General features: G+C 45.8%; 1 protein-coding gene across 1 annotated transcript in view; it reads left to right on the top strand.

Moving 5' to 3' along the window:
- The window catches only part of dock1 (dedicator of cytokinesis 1), a 292,156-nt gene that overhangs the window by 168,924 nt on the left and 102,611 nt on the right, over positions 1–20,621 (top strand). The window contains exon 28 of the mRNA XM_083635505.1: positions 17,708–17,809. Within this exon, the coding sequence (XP_083491631.1) occupies positions 17,708–17,809 (102 nt within the window). The remainder of the gene's footprint in view (positions 1–17,707; positions 17,810–20,621) is intronic.

Raw genomic sequence — 20,621 nt, 5'->3', positions numbered from 1 at the left:
CGGGCTCATGTATCACCCCATTATCTCGTCATCTGTTGGGTCGGTACCGCCAGTGACCCTCATCGCCACGGAAGAGCGTGCGCACGTCAACGCACGCCGCAGCCTCTTCAGTAGCACGATCATCAAATGTAACCCTCTAATTGGAAAGCTGTCTAATCAAGAGTGCACTTTTACACCCAGACCGGTCGCGCGCGCGCGCGCGTGTGTGTGTGTGTGTGTGTGTGTGTGTGTGTGTGTGTGTGTGTGTGTGCGTGCGTGTGTGTGTACATGTGTGTGCGTGTGTGTGTCTGTGCGTGCATGTGTCTGTGCATGTGTGTGTGCGTGTGTGTGTGTGTGCGTGCGTGCGTGCATGTGTGATGGTGTTGATGAGATAGAAAGTCACTGGAGACAGAGAGGAATAATGCGTTTGTGTATACGAGATGTGCCGCCTTGTCATGCTGCCGCGTGTTTGTGATTCACTTGTCAGGTGTCGCTCGCCGTGGTCCTGCGCGCGTGGCGTGTTTGTCGTGTCGTTGTCAGCCTTGAGAGTTTCATTATGTGTCCATTCACTTTCCGCCCTCTCAAACTCGCCAAGCCCCCCCACTCCCTCTTCCATCTGCCTCCGTCTCTCTCTCCCAGGAGCTTGTTTGCACCCTCTCCTTCCTCCTTTCAGCTTCCTATCCATCTGTCATGGGCTAGTTAGTAGCTAACACTGTTTGTGCTGGAGAAGCCTGCTTTGTCATCTGGGGATGTGCGTGTTTGGTTTCCCCCCCCCTCTCCTCTCTTTTTTGACGTAATTGGATTCGTGATGCACCATTGTCGTGTTTAATGAACAGAATGAGGAGGGGGGAAATGGCACACGTGGCGAAATCGTGATCGTGCAAAAGTGGAGCTGTAATCTACGCATGGCTGGATGTTTTTGGAGCCGCATTCTCTCCCTCTCTATCTCCCTCTCTCTCTCTCCCTCTCTCCCTCTCTCTCACTGGGAAACCCCTAGTTCTGCTAGAAGCCTCAGGTACCATGGTAATGAACTCCAGATGACAGCTGTTGCTGCTGCTGCTGCTGCTGTGGATTTTTCTTAGTGTGTGTGTGTGTGTGTGTGTGTGTGTCCCCGTGTGTGTGTGTGTGTGTGTGTGTGCACACGTGCGTGCGTGCGTGTGTGTGTGTGTGTTAGAGTGTGTGCATGCTTCCATGTTCACATATCTTTGCCAGTGTGTTAGATGTTACATGTGTTTTTCTGTGCATGCACTTGCATCTGTTTGTGTGCCTGTGATATTTTTTGTATACAGGTCAGGTATGTGTTCTTTCTTCTGCGCGTGTGTGTGTGTTCGTGCGTCCGTGTGTGTGTGTGTGTGTGTGTGTGTGTGTGTGCGCACGCACTAGAACACATTGCAACCCTTGAGAGCAAAGCACACACAGTAAGGGCTGGCATTACCATTCACAAAAGCCTGTACTGTATACTCCACACATGTCCCTTATTGAGGATTTATGTACAGTAAGCTGTTTCCAATGCGAGGGCTTGGAGCCAGAGGGGCCTAACTTGCTTTTTTGGGTGAAAATGAAATCAACTACCGGTATATATAATTTATGTCATAAAAAGTTATTGAAGAGATAGATTTAATTATTAATATTATTACGAGACCTTTTATCAGTATTATTAGATTTATATTGTTTCTTGTTATGAGGAAAGTATCACAAGGTCTACAGTGGTTTCCAAGTCACAGCTGCAAAGATTTAGGGCAAACGTAAATCCTTTTCTTACCTGGTAAAACATGTCAATAACTGTCATGTCAATTAACTTCAGCTATGTAGAATACCATATTTTAACATCATTCAGTTTAATTCTGTTATATATCATCAAGAATGATACCATAATCTATTTAGTGTTTTCAGTCCCAAATTTAATAATTATTTTGGACAAGACCTACTTATGATTAGAATTGGAAACTTGTTGACTGTGGCGACTCCTTGAGTCCCTTAGTGGTAGTGTATGTCAGCTTACAATTTACAATTTCCCATTTTATCCAAAGTGACGTACACATGATATTTTAATACAATGCAAGCAAGGTTCTAATGAGGAGAGAACAACACTAGGTGCTAAGTTCTGGTCCAACAGGACATAGGTGCTACGATGCAGTGCATAGAGGCAGATACATATTATGTTGTGTGTTATTACACAGTCCATCAGGTGAGAAGGTGTTCACTAAAGAGCTGGGTCTTTAGCCTTTTCTTCAAGATTGAGAGGGACTCTGCAATGTTACTGTGCAGGCTAAGATGTTACTGTGCAGGTTAAGATGTTACTGTGCAGGTTAAGATGTTACTGTGCAGGTTAAGATGTTACTGTGAAGGTTAAGATGTTACAGTGCAGGTTAAGATGTTACTGTGCAGGTTAAGATGTTACTGTGCAGGTTAAGATGTTACTGTGCAGGTTAAGATGTTACTGTGAAGGTTAAGATGTTACAAGAAAAAGGGGAGATTTTGAGTTCTAGAAACGAGCAAAGATAACGCTTGCCCTTGTACTTGCACCGGGCGTAAGATATGGCCCTTAGGTCCTTGTTGTGGTGGCAGCACCACGGGCCGTTCAGAGAGCCGTGGGCGGGACTCTGAGCGGAGCCTACATGATACACCCCAATGAGGGAGTTCAGGTTGTACAGTAGGTCGGAGCCATTTTGGCTGCTGCTTTGTAGGCTAGCAGCAAGGACTTGAACTTGATGCGGGCAGCAGCTTGGGAGCCAGTGGAGGGATATGAACAGCAGAGTGCTGTGCTCTTTTGGGCTGGTTGAAGACCAGGCAGGCCGCCGCCTTCTGGATCATGTGCAGGGGTTTGAGCGTACATGCCTGGAACCCAGCCAGTAAGTAGTTGCAGTCGTCAAGGTGTGATATTATTATGAAGCACCTGTACTAGCAGTTGTGCTGCATGCTCAGACAGGTAGGGTCTGATCTTCCTGATGTTGTACAGGGATGTTGTCGGAAAGATGACTCACTCCTCCCTCCTCTGCAGACTGCATAGAGAAGATAAATATGTACTGTATACCCTACAGTAAAGGTGATGTGAGATTGTCATTATGCCAACTGAATACTGGAACTGGAATAAACTTGTGTACGAAGGCAAGTTATTTTTCCCACTGTGAACATGTGTTCATCAGGGAGCAAGCCCAGGTCAGTCATTTATCAGTCAGTCAAACAGCACCACTCACTTACTTCACATTGAGTGATGCTCACTCGCCCGGTGTTTCTGCCTCTGTCTTTATGCTGGAAGTCAATCTTGCACATTTTGCACCAAATTGTAACTGAAATTGGGACATAGAATAAACACAAAAAGATGACACAATGAACCACCACAATGGTCTTGTTTTTCTACAGCTATTATTATGCGACAGTATGCTATCAAAATTAATTTGAGAATGATATATTTAGGTAAATATTCTCAATGTAATGGCTCCAACTAAGTAATTACACTTGCTATACAAAAATAGCTATTTTATTTAAAGTTATCAAAAGTTGAACGTGAAAACGGCATAAACATATTAATAATCAGTCAGTTAGAATAAAGGGAAGGTTATTCGCTGCTGGCTCCATCAATAAGCTCTGGAGAACAGAAATGGCGTAAAGCTACACTCACCGAGCACTTTCTTAGGAAACACCATACTAATACTGGTATCAGTTTTCAGCTGAAATGGCTACCAAAGTGACATCCGGCTCAAGGTTTGACGTGTTGCAACCTCAGACGCTTTTTCGCTCACAGTTGTAAAGAGGTTTTAGGACTACTCAACGCAGCTCGTCTGGCAGCAACAACCATGCCACGGTCAGTCACTGAGATCACACCCCCCCATTCTGATGTTTGATGTGAACATTACCTGAAGCTGCTGACCTGTATCTGCATGATCTGATGCATTGCGCTGCTGCCACGTGATTGGCTGAATGGATAATTGCACGAATAAGCAGGCGTACAGGTGTTCCTAATAAAGTGCTCGGTGAGTGTTGTATACCATCGTAATAATGTGGCAGAAAAATACAAATATACCGTCGATAGAAATATATAGGCTTGAAAGAATAGAATAGGCAACGGACGGTCAAGTCAACGGGACACCTGATGCAGCTGGCAAGAACGTGCTAAAAGCTTTGAAAGAAAGAGACGGGGGGAAAAGCTGCTTGGCGGGTTCACTTCACACTTGGGCTCGATCCATTAGACCTCCTTCCCGCGTTCATCTCTCTCTCACTGCTTCACATCTCTCCCAGCCAAGTCTCTTTACAGTGTGACGCATGCCACCAACACAAACATGCTTTTGATTCTTTGTCCGTCCACTTGCCTGGTCTCCCTCCTCCGCAAGGTGACAAAAGCTATCCCCGCTGCCTGCCCGCGCCTTCGAGGTGCTGAGTGGTGCGCTCGCACTCGCAACATGCTTTTATCAGATTGCCTTTTGGTGTGGGAAGTGACAGACACACATGTGCTCCGCAGCCTTGTTATTGCTCTGCCAGGCGCCGACAAGGTGCAGCACTGACACGGGATGAAGACTGTGTCATGTTTGTAAAGATCTGACCTTGGATCAGCGTGCCGCTTTGGTGAGTGTTTTAGGTTTGACCCTGGGCTAATGGCATTAATGAAATGGATAGCTCTCCTCTGGGGGGTGCTGTGGACAGTATGCAGGGTTCAAATAGGCTTTATCCTTCTCTTTTATTGCAATCTGCTCAGGGGTTTTGCTTGTGTAAGCAAAGCGTTTCTCAGATGGATAGAGCGGTGCGGCGGAGGAGTCACCGGAGTCACTCGGCTCTCCTATCGATTTCATTATGGTGCAGCCAAGCCCTCAGGGGACTCCTATTTGATGTCCTTGCCCTCCGCATGTACTATGGCACCCGCACGATTGTAAGTAAACTTATGGATCGTGTGGGCTGTTTTATTTGCGTACAGTGATATAGGGAAAACCCACCACGACTGTTCCCTACAGACACAGTCTTCTGGTCATTGTCACTTGAGCTTATCGGTACAGTGTGTGTCAGTGTTGCTCAGAAGAATGGGAAGCCGTCTGTGTTTTTATTGGCGCTTCCAATAGACCCTTTTCACGGGGGCCATTTTGTGTGGAAAAGGCAGGGTAAACACAGGTGCAGGCAAAACACTAATGAGGGTTTCCATATTCCAATCATGGAAGTTTGAAACCCTCATTAGTGTTTTGCCTGCACCTGTGTTTACCCTGCTTTTTCGACACAAAATGGCCCCCGTGAGAAGGGTCTATAGACCAAATCACCGTGACGTCACCATGTAAACAAATTTACTTCCGGGTACCACTTGGGGAAGGCGGCAGGTTTAAATGTGCGTGTTGTCAAATAAATGCTGTCAAACCCTCTCGTTGTTTTCGGCCGACTACTTTCAATTTAAATGGTTAAACGGTTGGTAAACATGCTTGTCCGACGTATCTAGCCTTTCTTCTGTGTTTGTTTTATGTAGTGTTAGCTAGCTAATAATGTTTGTTTGTCTGTCAAACTCGCTGTTTTTTTGCAGACTCGTAACCTCGCGTCACCAGGCTCTTCTCGGCGAGAGCAGACTCGTTAACGTTACAGACAGAGCTACCGACGCCACGTTAATTTAATTTAGCGTCAAGTCTACTCTGGTCTGGTCCAACAGGTAAATAAGCTAGTCTGGTCTCCACTAACGTTAGTGAAAGTATTGTTATGAATGATATTAAACAACAACACAACACGGACGAACCATTTTTGTCTTCTTTGTCTGTTTTTGTCTTCAACACGTCAGTTTGTGCCGTTCACCGCCATTATAATGTGTGGACCCAGGGGTACCCGGAAGTAAATGTAAACATCCCGCTGATTTGGTCTATTGAGGATGCCCTGGCTGTCTCAGTGGTCTTTGGAGAGAATACCTGAACAGCTGCTATCAGTTCACAGACCCCTTCCCCATCTGCCCCAATTAACAAATTAGCCCAAACCACTCTTCACCTGCTGATTCCCCAACCACAAATGTAACTTTCATTTTAGTCACTTCTGTCTCACTTACTATCACCACTCAACTTCCTATCAATAACTGATCTCTTTCCCGGAAGTTCAGAGTGCAATCATCCATACAGGCTACATTACAAAGAGTATCATATCTGGCATAGGACGGAATTACCAGCTAGAGATGAGCTGTCATTTTACAGTAGCTTATATTTCTCACCAATGGAGAGCAAGAGGGAATGCTATTGTGTGTGTGTGTGTGTGTGTGTGTGTGTGTGTGTGTGTGTATCTCAGCTGACAAGCTCCATGATGTCTCTGCATTGCCCCAGCACAAGTCTCTGAGCGAGAAGTCAAGCTGAAAACAGATCTGTCAGTGAGAGTCTGTCCCCATCTGCTGCTGTCTCTCATGTCAGTGAGAGTCTGTCCCCATCTGCTGCTGTCTCTCATGTCAGTGAGAGTCTGTCTCCATCTGCTGCTGTCTCTCATGTCAGTGAGAGTCTGTCCCCATCTGCTGCTGTCTCTCATGTCAGTGAGAGTCTGTCCCCATCTGCTGCTGTCTCTCATGTCAGTGAGAGTCTGTCCCCATCTGCTGCTGTCTCTCATGTCAGTGAGAGTCTCGCCGGCATTCCACTGGTTGCATTGCGTTGCTTTGCGGCTGAGCTCCGGTTTTGCTCCGTGCTCTGTGCTGCGGCAACACTCACTGGCTGCGTGTAGAGCACGTCACGGCTCAGCTGCGCCAGACAGCTAGAGTGACGAGACCGACAGGTTATCACTGTAAAATCGAGCGAGACAATTTGTATGTGGGATAAATACAACGACAAACAGGCAGAAGATCATTGTTCCCAACTGGAGGAGCAGAGGAGGGGTGGACTTGCTTGGTGTTGTCCTTGTAAAAATGATGTGTTGTGTCATATATTATTTTGTGGTTTTCCACTTCAATTATGAACTTTTCCTCATACATATTTGTCCTCTGGCTTGATATTGAATGCTGTAAACACCTCTGCCCTGTTGATTTCATGCCTGGCTCCGCCCAACTTGCTGCGGCTTTGCTCCGTCATCCGTGAAAAATAGAAGCCTTGCATATCTTTTTCGGAGAGCTCCGGATCGTCGGAGCTGGGACGGAGTAGACACGCAACGCAGCAGAGTAGGTGGGAGTTGACACAATGATTAGAGTGGAAACGTATCGGCTCCGATGCCGTACCGCAGCGCAGACGGACCGAACACGGACCTAGTGGAATGTAGGCGTCTGTCTCCATCTGCTGCTGTCTCTCATGTCACTGAGAGTCTGTCCCCATCTGCTGCTGTCTCTCATGTCACTGAGAGTCTGTCCCCATCTGCTGCTGTCTCTCATGTCACTGAGAGTCTGTCCCCATCTGCTGCTGTCTCTCATGTCAGTGAGAGTCTGTCCCCATCTGCTGCTGTCTCTCATGTCACTGAGAGTCTCGCTCTTTTCTCAAAGTCCAATGCTTGTGCACAAAGCCGGCTGAGACTCGGCCCAAAAATGTGCCTGAACATGAAGCAGCATTAAATAAAACAGAAATAAATCATCCATCAAAGCTCACTCTGTGTTTACCGGACATCAGCCTGAAGAAGGGAATCATGGGGAAATGCCAAATGGTCTATAGTTCTGTGGTGAATGATAAATGGAAATATACATGTAAGGGAGAAGTGCACTAATTTGAGATTATCTGCAATTTGGATTGAGCAGTTTCGGCAAGCTTTTTTTAAGGAAAATGTCAGGAAAAAAACAGTTTAATGATTGCCTGCTCTGCCTTAGACTCACTTACCACCAAGGTCTTATCCAGAGTCTATACTAGACTGTCTCCAACCACAATATTTGAAGCTGTTTCTGTCCTTTAGTTACTGAGCATTTTGACAGTGCACTTTGGCATGAAGACATGAGAACACACCTTGACCTACACGGTCCTCTCATCCTCCGTCCTCCCCCTGCCCACAAACAGCCTATACTCAGGGCAGCGGTCAGTAGTACCATCTATCTCCTCTCCTGTCCAGTAAGTGATGCCTGCTTGGCATTGGGCAGTATACAGGGCAGCCTTGTGAAGAGACCATGACTCGATGGGGTTCCCCTGTATAAATAAAGGTGTCTGTTGAAGGAGGAGGAATGTGTGGATGTATTGGAGTGTGAAAGTGTCGGATGCTGTATGAATGAATGAATGGCATGACGGCTCACTTTCACGGATGGCCGGCCAGGGTATTCATGCATGGCTCTTATTTCTCCTTGTGTCTGCTGAAGTGTTTCTCTCCACGTCTTGATGCATCGGGGCCAAATGTTTGTGAAGATGAAACTGAAGCGTGAATGCTTTCAGCTGGCCTCTAACAGGTCCTCCGCTCGGTCCATTGGCTGACCTGCCCGTCTGCCGCCTTGTTGGGCCAGCGCCTGATCTTTGAGCCAAGTCTGCATGCTGTTGAATCCAGCAGTGGTGGCCAAGTACACTGCATGTGTCAGCTCTGCCTCTCTGTGACAGCCCACTGTGAGATGTCAGCTCTGCCTCTCTGTGACAGCCCACTGTGAGATGTCAGCTCTGCCTCTCTGTGACAGCCCACTGTGAGATGTCAGCTCTGCCTCTCTGTGACAGCCCACTGTGAGATGTCAGCTCTGCCTCCCTGTGACAGCCCACTGTGAGATGTCAGCTCTGCCTCTCTGTGACAGCCCACTGTGAGATGTCAGCTCTGCCTCCCTGTGACAGCCCACTGTGAGATGTCAGCTCTGCCTCCCTGTGACAGCCCACTGTGAGATGTCAGCTCTGCCTCTCTGTGACAGCCCACTGTGAGATGTCAGCTCTGCCTCTCTGTGACAGCCCACTGTGAGATGTCAGCTCTGCCTCCCTGTGACAGCCCACTGTGAGATGTCAGCTCTGCCTCTCTGTGACAGCCCACTGTGAGATGTCAGCTCTGCCTCCCTGTGACAGCCCACTGTGAGATGTCAGCTCTGCCTCCCTGTGACAGCCCACTGTGAGATGTCAGCTCTGCCTCTCTGTGACAGCCCACTGTGAGATGTCAGCTCTGCCTCTCTGTGACAGCCCACTGTGAGATGTCAGCTCTGCCTCTCAGCCCACTGTGAGATGTCAGCTCTGCCTCCCTGTGACAGCCCACTGTGAGATGTCAGCTCTGCCTCCCTGTGACAGCCCACTGTGAGATGTCAGCTCTGCCTCCCTGTGACAGACCACTGTGAGATGTCAGCTCTACCTCCCTGTGACAGACCACTGTGAGATGTCAGCTCTGCCTCCCTGTGACAGACCACTGTGAGATGTCAGCTCTGCCTCCCTGTGACAGCCCACTGTGAGATGTCAGCTCTACCTCCCTGTGACAGACCACTGTGAGATGTCAGCTCTGCCTCCCTGTGACAGACCACTGTGAGATGTCAGCTCTGCCTCTCTGTGACAGCCCACTGTGAGATGTCAGCTCTACCTCCCTGTGACAGACCACTGTGAGATGTCAGCTCTGCCTCCCTGTGACAGCCCACTGTGAGATGTCAGCTCTGCCTCTCTGTGACAGCCCACTGTGAGATGTCAGCTCTGCCTCCCTGTGACAGACCACTGTGAGATGTCAGCTCTGCCTCTCTGTGACAGACCACTGTGAGATGTCAGCTCTGCCTCTCTGTGACAGCCCACTGTGAGATGTCAGCTCTGCCTCCCTGTGACAGACCACTGTGAGATGTCAGCTCTGCCTCTCAGCCCACTGTGAGATGTGCTCAAGTGCTGCTGTCTGTGCCGGAGCGCGTGCTCTTTGTTTGTGTGACTGTGTGTGTGTGTGTTAATAGTCTGAGGAGAAAAAGAAACAGGGCAAATAGGTTTAGATGGGAAAGAAGACACAAGCGGCTGTACTTTACAGCGATTTTAGAACAGCTGTTGTGAAGTGTGTGTGAGTGAGAGGCTCATTGATTTTATAAGAGCACCGACAAACCATTGTCTCAAAATCGACTATTATTGTCTCCATCAATAATAGTTAAATAATGATAATAATGAAATATTGCTCTTCTACAAAGTAAAAAAAGTTATTCAACAGAAGTTAAACAATGTGATTGCTTCATGTCGTACCAGTATGCCTACTAATGCCTTTAACTGTTCTAAAATCACTCTTTTGAGTGGCTTATAACTTTTACAAAATGGTTGTTACGCCTTTATATTAAAAAAGAAAGAGTACAAATCAATCAATCTTTGGATTTTAATTCAAATTGAATTGCAAAGTGATTTAAATGTTATTGTTCCATAAGCAGTGGTTTAACCATGTGTTTGCAAAACGATACAAAACTACCTGTATGACAGAGTGGTGATTTTTGGACAGAACATTACAGTATTATGAAGTGTTATGCGGATGATTATTGACTTCAAACAGGACTCAGTCAATCACAACTGAGTTTTAGAACTAGCAGTATTTGGACATTTAGACGCAGATGGTGTTCGTTCCGCAGCTCGCAGCTTCAACCAAACAAACTCCTCCCCTTTTCCTTTTTTCCTAGAGGGTCTGTGAAGTGCGTTCCACTCTCCCTGGCAGGAAGCGGTGATGCCATCGCACCCTTTCATTTGGAATTCTGCTCACAGAATCACCTCAATGGAAACGTCTCCGCTCCGACAACGTCCTTTCTGCTCTCCCTGAGTGAGGAGGCAAATTGAAGAGAATATCAATGAAGATCTCATTGTTTGCCGTGGGTTAGATCCCTGCCAGCCCGGCCCACTGCACTGTACTTACGCTCCTCGCACTCTCATTAAGGCTACAGAACTTAGCAGTGCTGATCACTTGTGTTTGCACAAGTGGAGTGAGTTTCTTCATCCATCCCAGATTCAATTGTGTAGTCACCTCCATGGGAAGTTGTGTGTGTGTGTGTGTGGCCTCAAGCCAGTCGAGAAGAAGAAAGTGAGAGAGAGAGAGTAACCTCTGTCCCTGTTCATCTCCCGCCCGCTTGTTACTTCTCCTCTATCGTTCTTCTCTCCTCCAGAGGCAGGTTGAGGCACAGTCATGCCTCCATATCCCTCCAGAGGCCGGCGTGCCATGTCCCCTCTGGCCCAATTAAAGGCTTAAAACAATGCTGTGTTTATGGGGCACCCCTTCACTACGAGAGCAACTTTTATTAGTTTTTTTTTTTTTGCTCCCCCGCTGTCAGCCGCCAAAGTGAGATGAATGATCAGAGGGGCGCGAGCGGGAGAGCCAAGTATGATGGATCTGGCCACGCCCCCTAATCAGCGCTTTTCATTTCCCGCTAAGATTCTGCCTCATTTGCCCGCGAGCCTGAGCTGGATCTGAAGGCCGGGCTTCAGAAAGCCACAGCTTCTGGACAACGTGATCCATATTGATGATGAATTGTCAGGAGCCGTTTATTGTTGCCTAGCTTGAGTCATCGTTTCAGTGGGTAAGCGCTGGAGATTGATAATGGCGTGATTGCGGGCCGATTCTTCTGTAAGCGTCTTGAGCATTTCTGTCTTTCTTTGTCCTCTATGGGATCTCTAACCTGTGGTGCTTCATTATGTCAAATGGGCTCTATCTCTAGACCACAGTCACGTTTACACTGACAATTGCTCACCGTCAAATTGGAATGCAATCCCAGCTTTTGTACTGTCAACACCTGTGGAAATCATTTTGGTTTAATTTTCTCCCTTCTTGGTAATTACTTCCATTGTTTTCAAATGTTATATAGCATTTGACCGGCTAATAGGCTCTTTTCAAAGCAACCTTTTGAGGTGGTAGATTTAGGAAGCAAAGCAGGTGTAACCAATAACATTAACGAGGGCCCTGGCACTGGAACACCTAAACGGAATGGAACAATGATTAATTACACCTGCTTTACTCCCTGCTTTTACCACCTCAAAACAGTTGCTGTGAAATGGCTCCTTTATGAAGGTGTGCAGGGTTTTCCACCCGAAAGGTTGTTAGGCCTGGTGGCAAGAATCTTTTGACAGGGGCCGGCGGCGCGGCACAGCTGGCCAAGTGTCTCTTGTTATGGGGGCCCAGCGACAGACTGATGCCAGTATTCATAGCTTTCAAGGGGCGTTACGTGCTGCCGGGAACGCCCACCTGGCGGTCAAAAAAACAACTTGTTCATTCCGTTGCCTGCGAGTCAGTCGACTCACGCTGTTTGGCTTTTTTTTCTACCATCAAAGTACACACGTCTTTGCTCTTTGCGGCCAACATTTCATCAAAGGTAAGCTCAAGTAACGTTACAATAATGATTAATACCCCGTTAACGTTACTTGAGCTTACCTTTGATGAAATGTTGGCCGCAAAGAGCAAAGACGTGTGTACTTTGATGGTAGAAAAAAAAGCTATTTGCATTTCCCCTGCCCAGCGACTGAACCACTCGCACAAATCCACAACCTCCTCCTTTCTTTCTCCGACGGGATTCTGTGAAAGCACAAGCCAGGCGTGTCTCCTCGTCGGTTTAGTGCAACCGATAGCACAACAGGTAGGCTATCGGCACTTTGGCTGAACAAACACTACACAGCGTGAGAAACTAGTCGACACGGCTGGCAAGTTGTTTTTTTGACCGCCAGGTGGGCGTTCCCGGCAGCACGTAACGCCCCTTGAAAGCTATGAATAGGGTTGGGCCCTATCCACCTTATTTTTGAATGCCCCACTGTAAAAAATAATTGTGGGTACAAGGTCCGGTTTAACGTGACTCATTGTTGCAGCTTGCCATTTCCTTTGTTATACTCGGCTGCAGACCCGAATTATAAACCGTTATAATTGATTTAAAAGTTAAATCAATTTGGTCATTCAGTGGCGTTTTACTGCCATGTAAAGTAACTATTACGCTAGCCGTTAGCATTAGCCACAGTAGCCGACTACCCACAATGCATTACGTTATGCCAGCACCCGAACGACACGACTGTAGAGCAGAATGGCTCTGCTGTAAAATCCTCATAGACTTTTTTTTTGTCAAGTTAAAACAGTGTAAAAATTACACCGGAAGCGGAAGAAGCACCCATCAGGCATCATGGCAGCTAGAAATAAGGTGGATAGGTTCTGTGATAACAGAATCACGGAATCCATGGACTTGACAGTTTAAAAAAAACTATGACATAGGCAGAGAGAAAAAATCTTACAAATACATGAAAAAAAAGTACATTTTTAAAGTTAATTTTGACAGAGAACACAGCGCTGTATTTCAAGAAAGGTAAACCGGTTCTAACATTATTTCTCAGCATCTCTGTTTGTTGCTGTATTATTTTTTATATACTTTTCTTGATGTCATAGCAGGCAGAAAGTGAACCAGTAACTCCTCTGCTGCTACCCCGCTCGGCAGCTGCTCAGTGTGTCAGGTGCCTCCATCGCCCACAACTCAATCACAATTGATAGGCCCGCGTGAGAGTCGTGAGGGAGAGGCTTTTTCCCCAAAGCATTCTTTTCCTCATCTGTTTTATTTGATTTCCTCCCATTCTCCCCCCGCCCCTCTCTCTCTCTATCTCTCTCTCTCTCTCTCTCTGTCTGTCTCGATCTCCCTCTCTTAAAAAAAGAGTGTTGCCATGGTAACAGGTTTGGGTTCATCACAGCGATAAAAGTGGTCGAGAGAGAGAGAGATGAGCCGTGAGAGGACAGCTGGGCTCAGAGTTCACAGGTTCACCGGCGAACTCGAACCGGCGGCTGGTCTGACTGATGGACCTGTGGAGTGGGCCGTATGACAGTGAACATTGTGTTACCACGCAGTCACCCAGTTAGAGTTGGAGACCTCGGAGTGGCGTACCTGCGTTGTTTTTTTCCCCATTAGCCTTCATGCCTCCTCACATCTCTGTTCTTGCAATATGCCTCAACAGCTGGCGTGGCATGTGTTCCTGTTCTGCATTTAGATCTTAATTGCCGCACACTGAAAGGTCTTTATCCTTTTCTGGGAGTGACTCTCTGTGCATATTTCCCACTCCATGCACGCATCAAGATGGGAGATTAAGGAGCTACATCCCTTACCTCTATTTAATTTGCCATTAGGATTCGCCGGGATTAAGATCCCGGTGGCTGAAGCGGCAATTACATTTGTTTGGAAGCTTAAGAATCGTTTCAGTCTGGCAGCCAATACTTTAAAGGAATTAAATCAATACTCACAATGACACCTGTACGCCTGTGCTGTTTGTAGTCTGGATATTGAAGGTCTGGAGTAAAGCTTTAGGGGGACTTGGCACACAATGAATTCTGGCTTGTGGCATCGGCGTCTTATGGCAATTCCCACATCGGGGCTTGCAAAGTTTGCTCTGCGAGATCTTCATCTCGGGGATTCATTCCTAGCTGAAGAGATGGAAAGAAACCAAGAACATGGGATACCCACCAGCTGATCTCGTCACTGTGCGGCAAGGGGAGTAGCTGTAACCTGTAAACGATGACTTCTCAATACTGCTGCCTGGCGCCTGTTCGGGGCGGTAGGGAACTGGTGGGAATAGCGTGATCCTCCCACGTGCTACGTCCTGCCGGTGAAGCACCCCGCTGTCAGGTGAAAAGAAGCAGCTGGCAACTGCGCATGTGTCACAAGAAGCATGGCGCTAGTCTACGGCTCTCCGCAGATCGGCAGAGGGTGGAGCAGCGACCGGGGCGCCAGGGGGGAAATTGGTCAAGTACAATTGGGGAGAAAATGGGGGGAAATCAGAAAAAATTATAAAAAAAAAAAAAAAATACAGCTGCCTGCTTGGAAGTCTTGCTCCGCTTCTTGATGCCCAATGTGAAGGGAACCGTGCTCGCCCCCTCACACCAGTCACACCCGTGGATCTGTCAAATTAGAGCTGAGATGAAGAAGGATGGGCTCGACATCCTCAAACAAGTCCTTGAATAACGTCGCAGTCGGCCAGAAACCACACGTTAATCTGTCTCCCCCACCCCCTCAAGCAGGGGGGGGGGGGGCACACTTACTCACAGCAACAACAAGACACCCCCCCCCCCCCCCCACCACCACCCCTCCACTTACACACATCATCCCATAATCTACTCTGCCATCAAGTAATTGCATCCTTTGTTCTCCGGTTAGGAAAATAAGAAGTTATGCAACTCTTTTTCAAGCGCTGTCTAATTGGGATAGGTTCTCCAGCTGCAGTGCTGAGGAGCTGAGGGGCAACAACACATAACCTAACATACCCTCGCTGATGAAAGAGACATAGGCCTACCCTCTGTGCTTCAATATTAATATACCATGAGTCGCATTCGGGAGCAATATAGGAGAGGAAGTGAAGCAGGAAGTGAAGCAAGACAACAGAAAAAGTGGAGGCGACATGAATAATAGATGTTTGCATTGGTGATTGTTTTGGCGCGTTTCGCATGATTATCTATGCTGTATTCATTCCATTCAGTTGTAGTTAGCGCCGCTATGCTAAGCACAGTGGCCATGCATATTAAGAGTGCGAGGCGGGGGGACATTGTTAGCCGTGTTTCTGCTCTGCTCTGTTTGGTGGGTCAGGCCTAATTACAGCTCAAGGAGAGATTCTCCAGTGAAACGGAATGCCCTGTGTGGATTACCCACCATGAAGCGGCTGACTCATATATCTGTTACAGTAGGAGGGCGGCTGTACTGGCACAAAGAGTCTACCTGACTGTCCCTCTTCACTTCCCACTTTCGGATCTGATTTTTTCGCAACTTCGAAGTCGTACTATAATTCAAAGTATGGGCCCATTTTTCTCTAGTTTATTCCATTTTGCAAACAGCATGAACAAAAACATACCATTTATAGCTTCTAATTGTATTAAAAAATAACATGTTTAGCTCACACATCTGTCTGTCTAAAGCACATGTGTCAAACTCAAGGACCGGGGGCCAAATCCGGCCCGGCACCTTATTTTATGTGACCAAAGAATACAATTTGCGCAATACAATTCTTCACAATACGGCCATTGTTTTCCCTATAATTCTGCTATCAGAGCTAGTTATTAAAGGAACACTCTGCCCATTTTAAACCAGCTTTGTATCATTAGAACATCAGTAGTATATCAGAAAACTGTAAACTGTTTTGAAGTCTGTCATTTAATTTGACAGTTATTGAGTGTTAAAGTGTGGACCAGTGACATCACTGGTCCACACTAACTCATTTTAATAACTCATTAACTCAAATCAACTCTCAATAACTGTCAAACTAGATGAATGATGAATAGTTTGACAGTTATTGAGAGTTGATTTGAGTTAATGAGTTATTAATTTGAGTTAGTGTGGACCAGTGATGTCACTGGTCCACACTTTAACACTCAATAACTGTCAAATTAAATGACAGACTTCAAAACCGTTTACAGTTTTCTGATATACTACTGATGTTCTAATGATACAAAGCTGGTTGAAAATGGGCGGAGTGTTCCTTTAAGTTTTAAGTTAAAAACATTTTTTAATCAGAGGTGATTATGAAATAGAGAGGCAAAGTGGAACGTCACTTCCTGCTTCAGCACTGTACCAGAGATTTTCATCCGCCATTTATTTTCCCATAGACATTTCGTAAAATGCTTATAAAATAGTTTTACTTCGTCGAACCAAACGGTTCAGCTAACGCTATAATCGGGAGTGACCATAGAACATTTCACTCTGACCAAAACTTAAAAAAAACAACATTGAAAAAATATTTTCTTTAAACCCGCATTTCTTTACGTTTTGGTCCCAGTGAAATGCGATCTCTCCTGTTTCTAAATATATCTGTACCGTTTGGTTTGAACCAGTAAAACTATTTTTATACCCATTTTACGAAATGTGTATGGGAAAATAAATGGCGGATGAAAATCTCTGGTACAGTGCTGAAGCAGGAAGTATGCGGTCACTTTGCCTCTCTATATAATAACACATAGGCTAGATACATTTATATTGTGTTATATGGGAATAGACAGCTACTGTACCTGCATGGGCTTATCACACTTTAGACTTCATTGGGATGTGCTCCCCGTGCATTCTGTGTTGATTGAGTTTGAGGTCAAAGTGCACGGGAACAGTGATGAAAGAATTGCAAGAATACCATTCATTCATTCTGCAAGCGTTTTTATAATAACGCAACTTGCTGGTAGAAGTCTTTTTAACCTGCACTGCATTGGTTTGGTTAACACAGCCTAGGATGTAATTAACTCACAACACTGCTGTGCTTCTCTATCAGTGATTTGTATTCTGCTGTTACTTGTTCATTCTGCCTTTCTTTTGTTCTTGCATAACGAGTCTCTTGATAGCTGCATCATGGATTATAAACATCCCATTTAATCTTTCTTTGGATCTGTCACCTGTTTAGCATCCGTTTGGCTATTACCCCTCTATGCGGTACAAACCTTTTTCAGTCACACAAACGGACGTCTCCTCTGGTTTCCACAGGTTTTGTGGGAAATATACCATTCCTATCAATAACTCCTAGTTCTCTCCTCTCCGATATGTCCCATCCCACGTACATTTCTGCCGCTATCAGCCAAATCACTGGCATGGCCCTTGACTGGCAGCGACAACCTCTTGTTTCCACCCAGCCTACCATCCGTTTGCCTTCCCCTTATCTGTTCCCGGCAGCACGCCTGCAGCTTGCCAACCAGAGCCGGCGTGGAGCAGCTGTGAATTAGAAGACGGCTTCAGGGACCTCACACACATTCTAATCAGCGGAGACAAAATGAGCCGAGCAGTGGAGGGCAGTAGGTTAATGACATCAGCCACACTGAGTGCGGGCAGCCGGGGCGCCTACTGTTTCAAACCTGGGAGGCCAGGCCCGCGTCGCTCCTCCGATCCAATCAAGTCAGCTAGTCCATCGAAATCACAGGCGCAGAGTCGCTCTGTCCTCAGCCAACCGTCTGAGCTGAAATGTGCTCTTGATTGTGTATTGAAGGCACTTATCCATTTCTCTTTTCTCTTCTGCAGGGCAGCTTCGTGGCGAGTATGACCGGCACACTCAGGCAGATGGACGACTACCATTACGCCCATCTGATCAGCACCTTTGGCAAGATGAGGAGTGATGTGGTGGTGAGTGCTCCTTCTCACTGTGTCCATGTCAGCCGCTACTAACCACTGACACCCTGCCATCTTTATGCTACACTTACAGTTAGGGCTGAAAGATATCGATGAAAAGCATCTCATTTCACTTATTTGATAGACTATCGCAAAATGTTTTTCCTCGTCATACATGTTTTAGAACTTTAAAAATTGTTGAAAGAAAAGTGATTTTGTTTAAAAATATATCTTTTTTTAAGTAAAAGTTGTCAGTGTGCAAGATTTACTGAATTCGAGTATGATGAAATGTTTTCAGCAATATTGTACTTGATCCATGGACCAAAGATTTGCCGCAGCACTAAAGCGCCTTGTTCATAATCCATTTTGGACGCTCCTCTCCTCTTAAGCACTTAATTGCAGCCTCTGTGATAATAGTGAACTCTGCCTGAGGTTCATTATTGCAATTTTGATATTTTTTATTATTAATTATATTAATTAAAATTAAGCTGTGGCTTATTTCATGTTCGCTGTCTTTCTGGAAATTGAATATTAACTTGATTGATCCATCTGCTTGCATGTTTACGGTCAGACACTGGAGTAATGTCCACCATGTATTGGACTGTTTTTCCCCCCTCCCACAACATAGCTTGATATTGAATTTTTGCTAGTTTCTGCAGGGACGTTTTCCTCCGTAAGCTGCTGTGTACAGCCTGCTCTTGATGATAGCAACTCATAAGGGAAGCAGACGCACTCCCTGCAGCCAACAAGTTCTGGGCGAGGGATACATCTGATTGATGTTATGGATTCCAGCTCTGAATAATTCTGCCCTCGGAGCGTTATTCCTCTAGTATCTGCTGCCAGATTAGCATAATATTACTCTTTGACGAGTGGGGAAATCCCCCTTCTTTGCTTTTACCCAAACAAATGACTGTTTGGCCTCATAGGTTGGACAAAGGTCTCTAAAATCTAGTTAGACGGAAGGCTTTTTCGGCATCACTTCTGGCAGATACAGCTTTTGTCTGGTGTTGAATGAATAACTGCCCCTATGGGAAACTATGAAATGAGCAAGATTAGTACTTTTAGTCATGTGTTTAGTTTGTGTTTGTAGTTTGTATGCTGACAATCTAAGTAGCGGGGTTTGTTTACAGGATGACCATTTTTCAGGGTACTGCTAATTACATTTTTTCAGAGTGGAGTCTCAAAAGAGACAGAGACACAGGGATATCCGTTCCTAACCTATATTAGTATATACAATGCTTGTCTCAGGGAGTCTGCCTGGTTCCCATAGGGACGGGTAAGCAATCACTGTGATGAAGTTAGGGCCTTTTCACAGATTGATTGTTGCTGAAGCTGGCGTGGGCCATAGCAACATTTCAGACCTGGCTGCAGCCCAAAGGACTTTGTGCTGCTTTGCAGTTTTCCTCCAAACAGTCCACTTCAAAGCAAAGGGATTCATCCTGAAGGGAACACCTGTCACCAAAAATAGCTTCACTTTGATATTTAAGTTTGAGCTATTTAGCCAACAACTTATTAAGAGCACTGAGCATGCCAGTAGAATAGGCCTTTCCTAGATTGCTGACAGTACAAGCAACCACTTAACAGTAAGGACTGCAAGGGTTAAAGCCACAGTGTGTTGAGTTGATAGGTTTTTCCAACCCAGTTTAGATGAAACCACGCCCACTTCTGCATGATGAAAACGCCCTCTGGAAGCCTCAGATTTTTTTAAACTAGAAAAATTTGGCGGCGTGTCTGGAAACTCTTTCAGTATATTACAAAAGTCTACCCCCCAGAGTTTCCAGAGGTGGCCGAGTCACACACTACAAGCATCCTTTCAAATCCTTGAATGATATCTGCATACTGCATATTAGCAACAGGCGTGTCATCGTTCACATTATTATCCAGTCACAAAGTTTCTTCTGCGGAATGGAGAGAAGTTGAATAGAGCAGAACAGTCACGTGACGTCTCTTACCCTGGAAGTGAGTTTCCCATTCATTTCCTCCATAGACATTTCGAAAAATTCTTATGTAACTACTAACGAGCCAACCTGTGACCTACTTAATCGTGAGTGACAATAAAACATTTCAGTTGGAGCAGAGGGGGGGGGGGGTATATTTATTGTTAGTTGTTAGTTAATTTTTTTTGATTGATTGATTTGTTGTTTTGTTTTGTTTGTTCTCGCATCAAAAGCAAAAGTGTACAAAGTATTTATCTGTTTTTCTTTTGTCTGTTTGATTTTTACTATTTTGTTTGTTTTGGCATCAAAAGTGTACAATGTAAGATGCCTGGTACCTGTTCACTTTATACTCAAATAAAAATGAGAACAGAAAAAAATAAAATAAATCAGTGATACACTATTAGGCGGCGTTCACACCCAAAGCGCTTTTTTCAGTCAGAACGCTATGGAAATCATGTCGAGAGCGCTTCGATTGTGCACAAAACAGCGCACGGAGCGGGTTTTTTTGCGCTTCGTTTTGTTTTCCCATGCAGTCGTGCGCAGTACAGATTAGGACACAACGAATACATGGACGGTAGCCAGCTGGTTTTGTCTGTTTGATGTTGCTCACTGACAACATGAAAGCCAGATTAAGGTAGGAGGTAGTGAAAAGACGAGCAGCGCGCTTTTCCTCCAAATGTTCAACTTTTTCAGCTTTAAAACGCCCAGAGTGCTCCACCAAAAAAACGAGACGCCACCAGCATTTAAATGCCAGGTGCGTTCCTTGAAAGAAGAGCACGTTTAGCGCGTCCTTAAATAGAGAATGAATTGCAGAAAGGTACTGGCAGCTCCAAAAACGCTTTTGGTGTGAATGTCCCCTTACAGACTGAAATTAGCACTAGCTTCCTCCG

Source organism: Poromitra crassiceps (genome assembly GCF_964638095.1).
Source record: "Poromitra crassiceps genome assembly, chromosome: 4".
Taxonomy (NCBI): domain Eukaryota; kingdom Metazoa; phylum Chordata; class Actinopteri; order Beryciformes; family Melamphaidae; genus Poromitra; species Poromitra crassiceps.
Note: the sequence above shows the minus strand (reverse complement) of the source record. Positions and strands in the feature narration are given on the sequence as shown.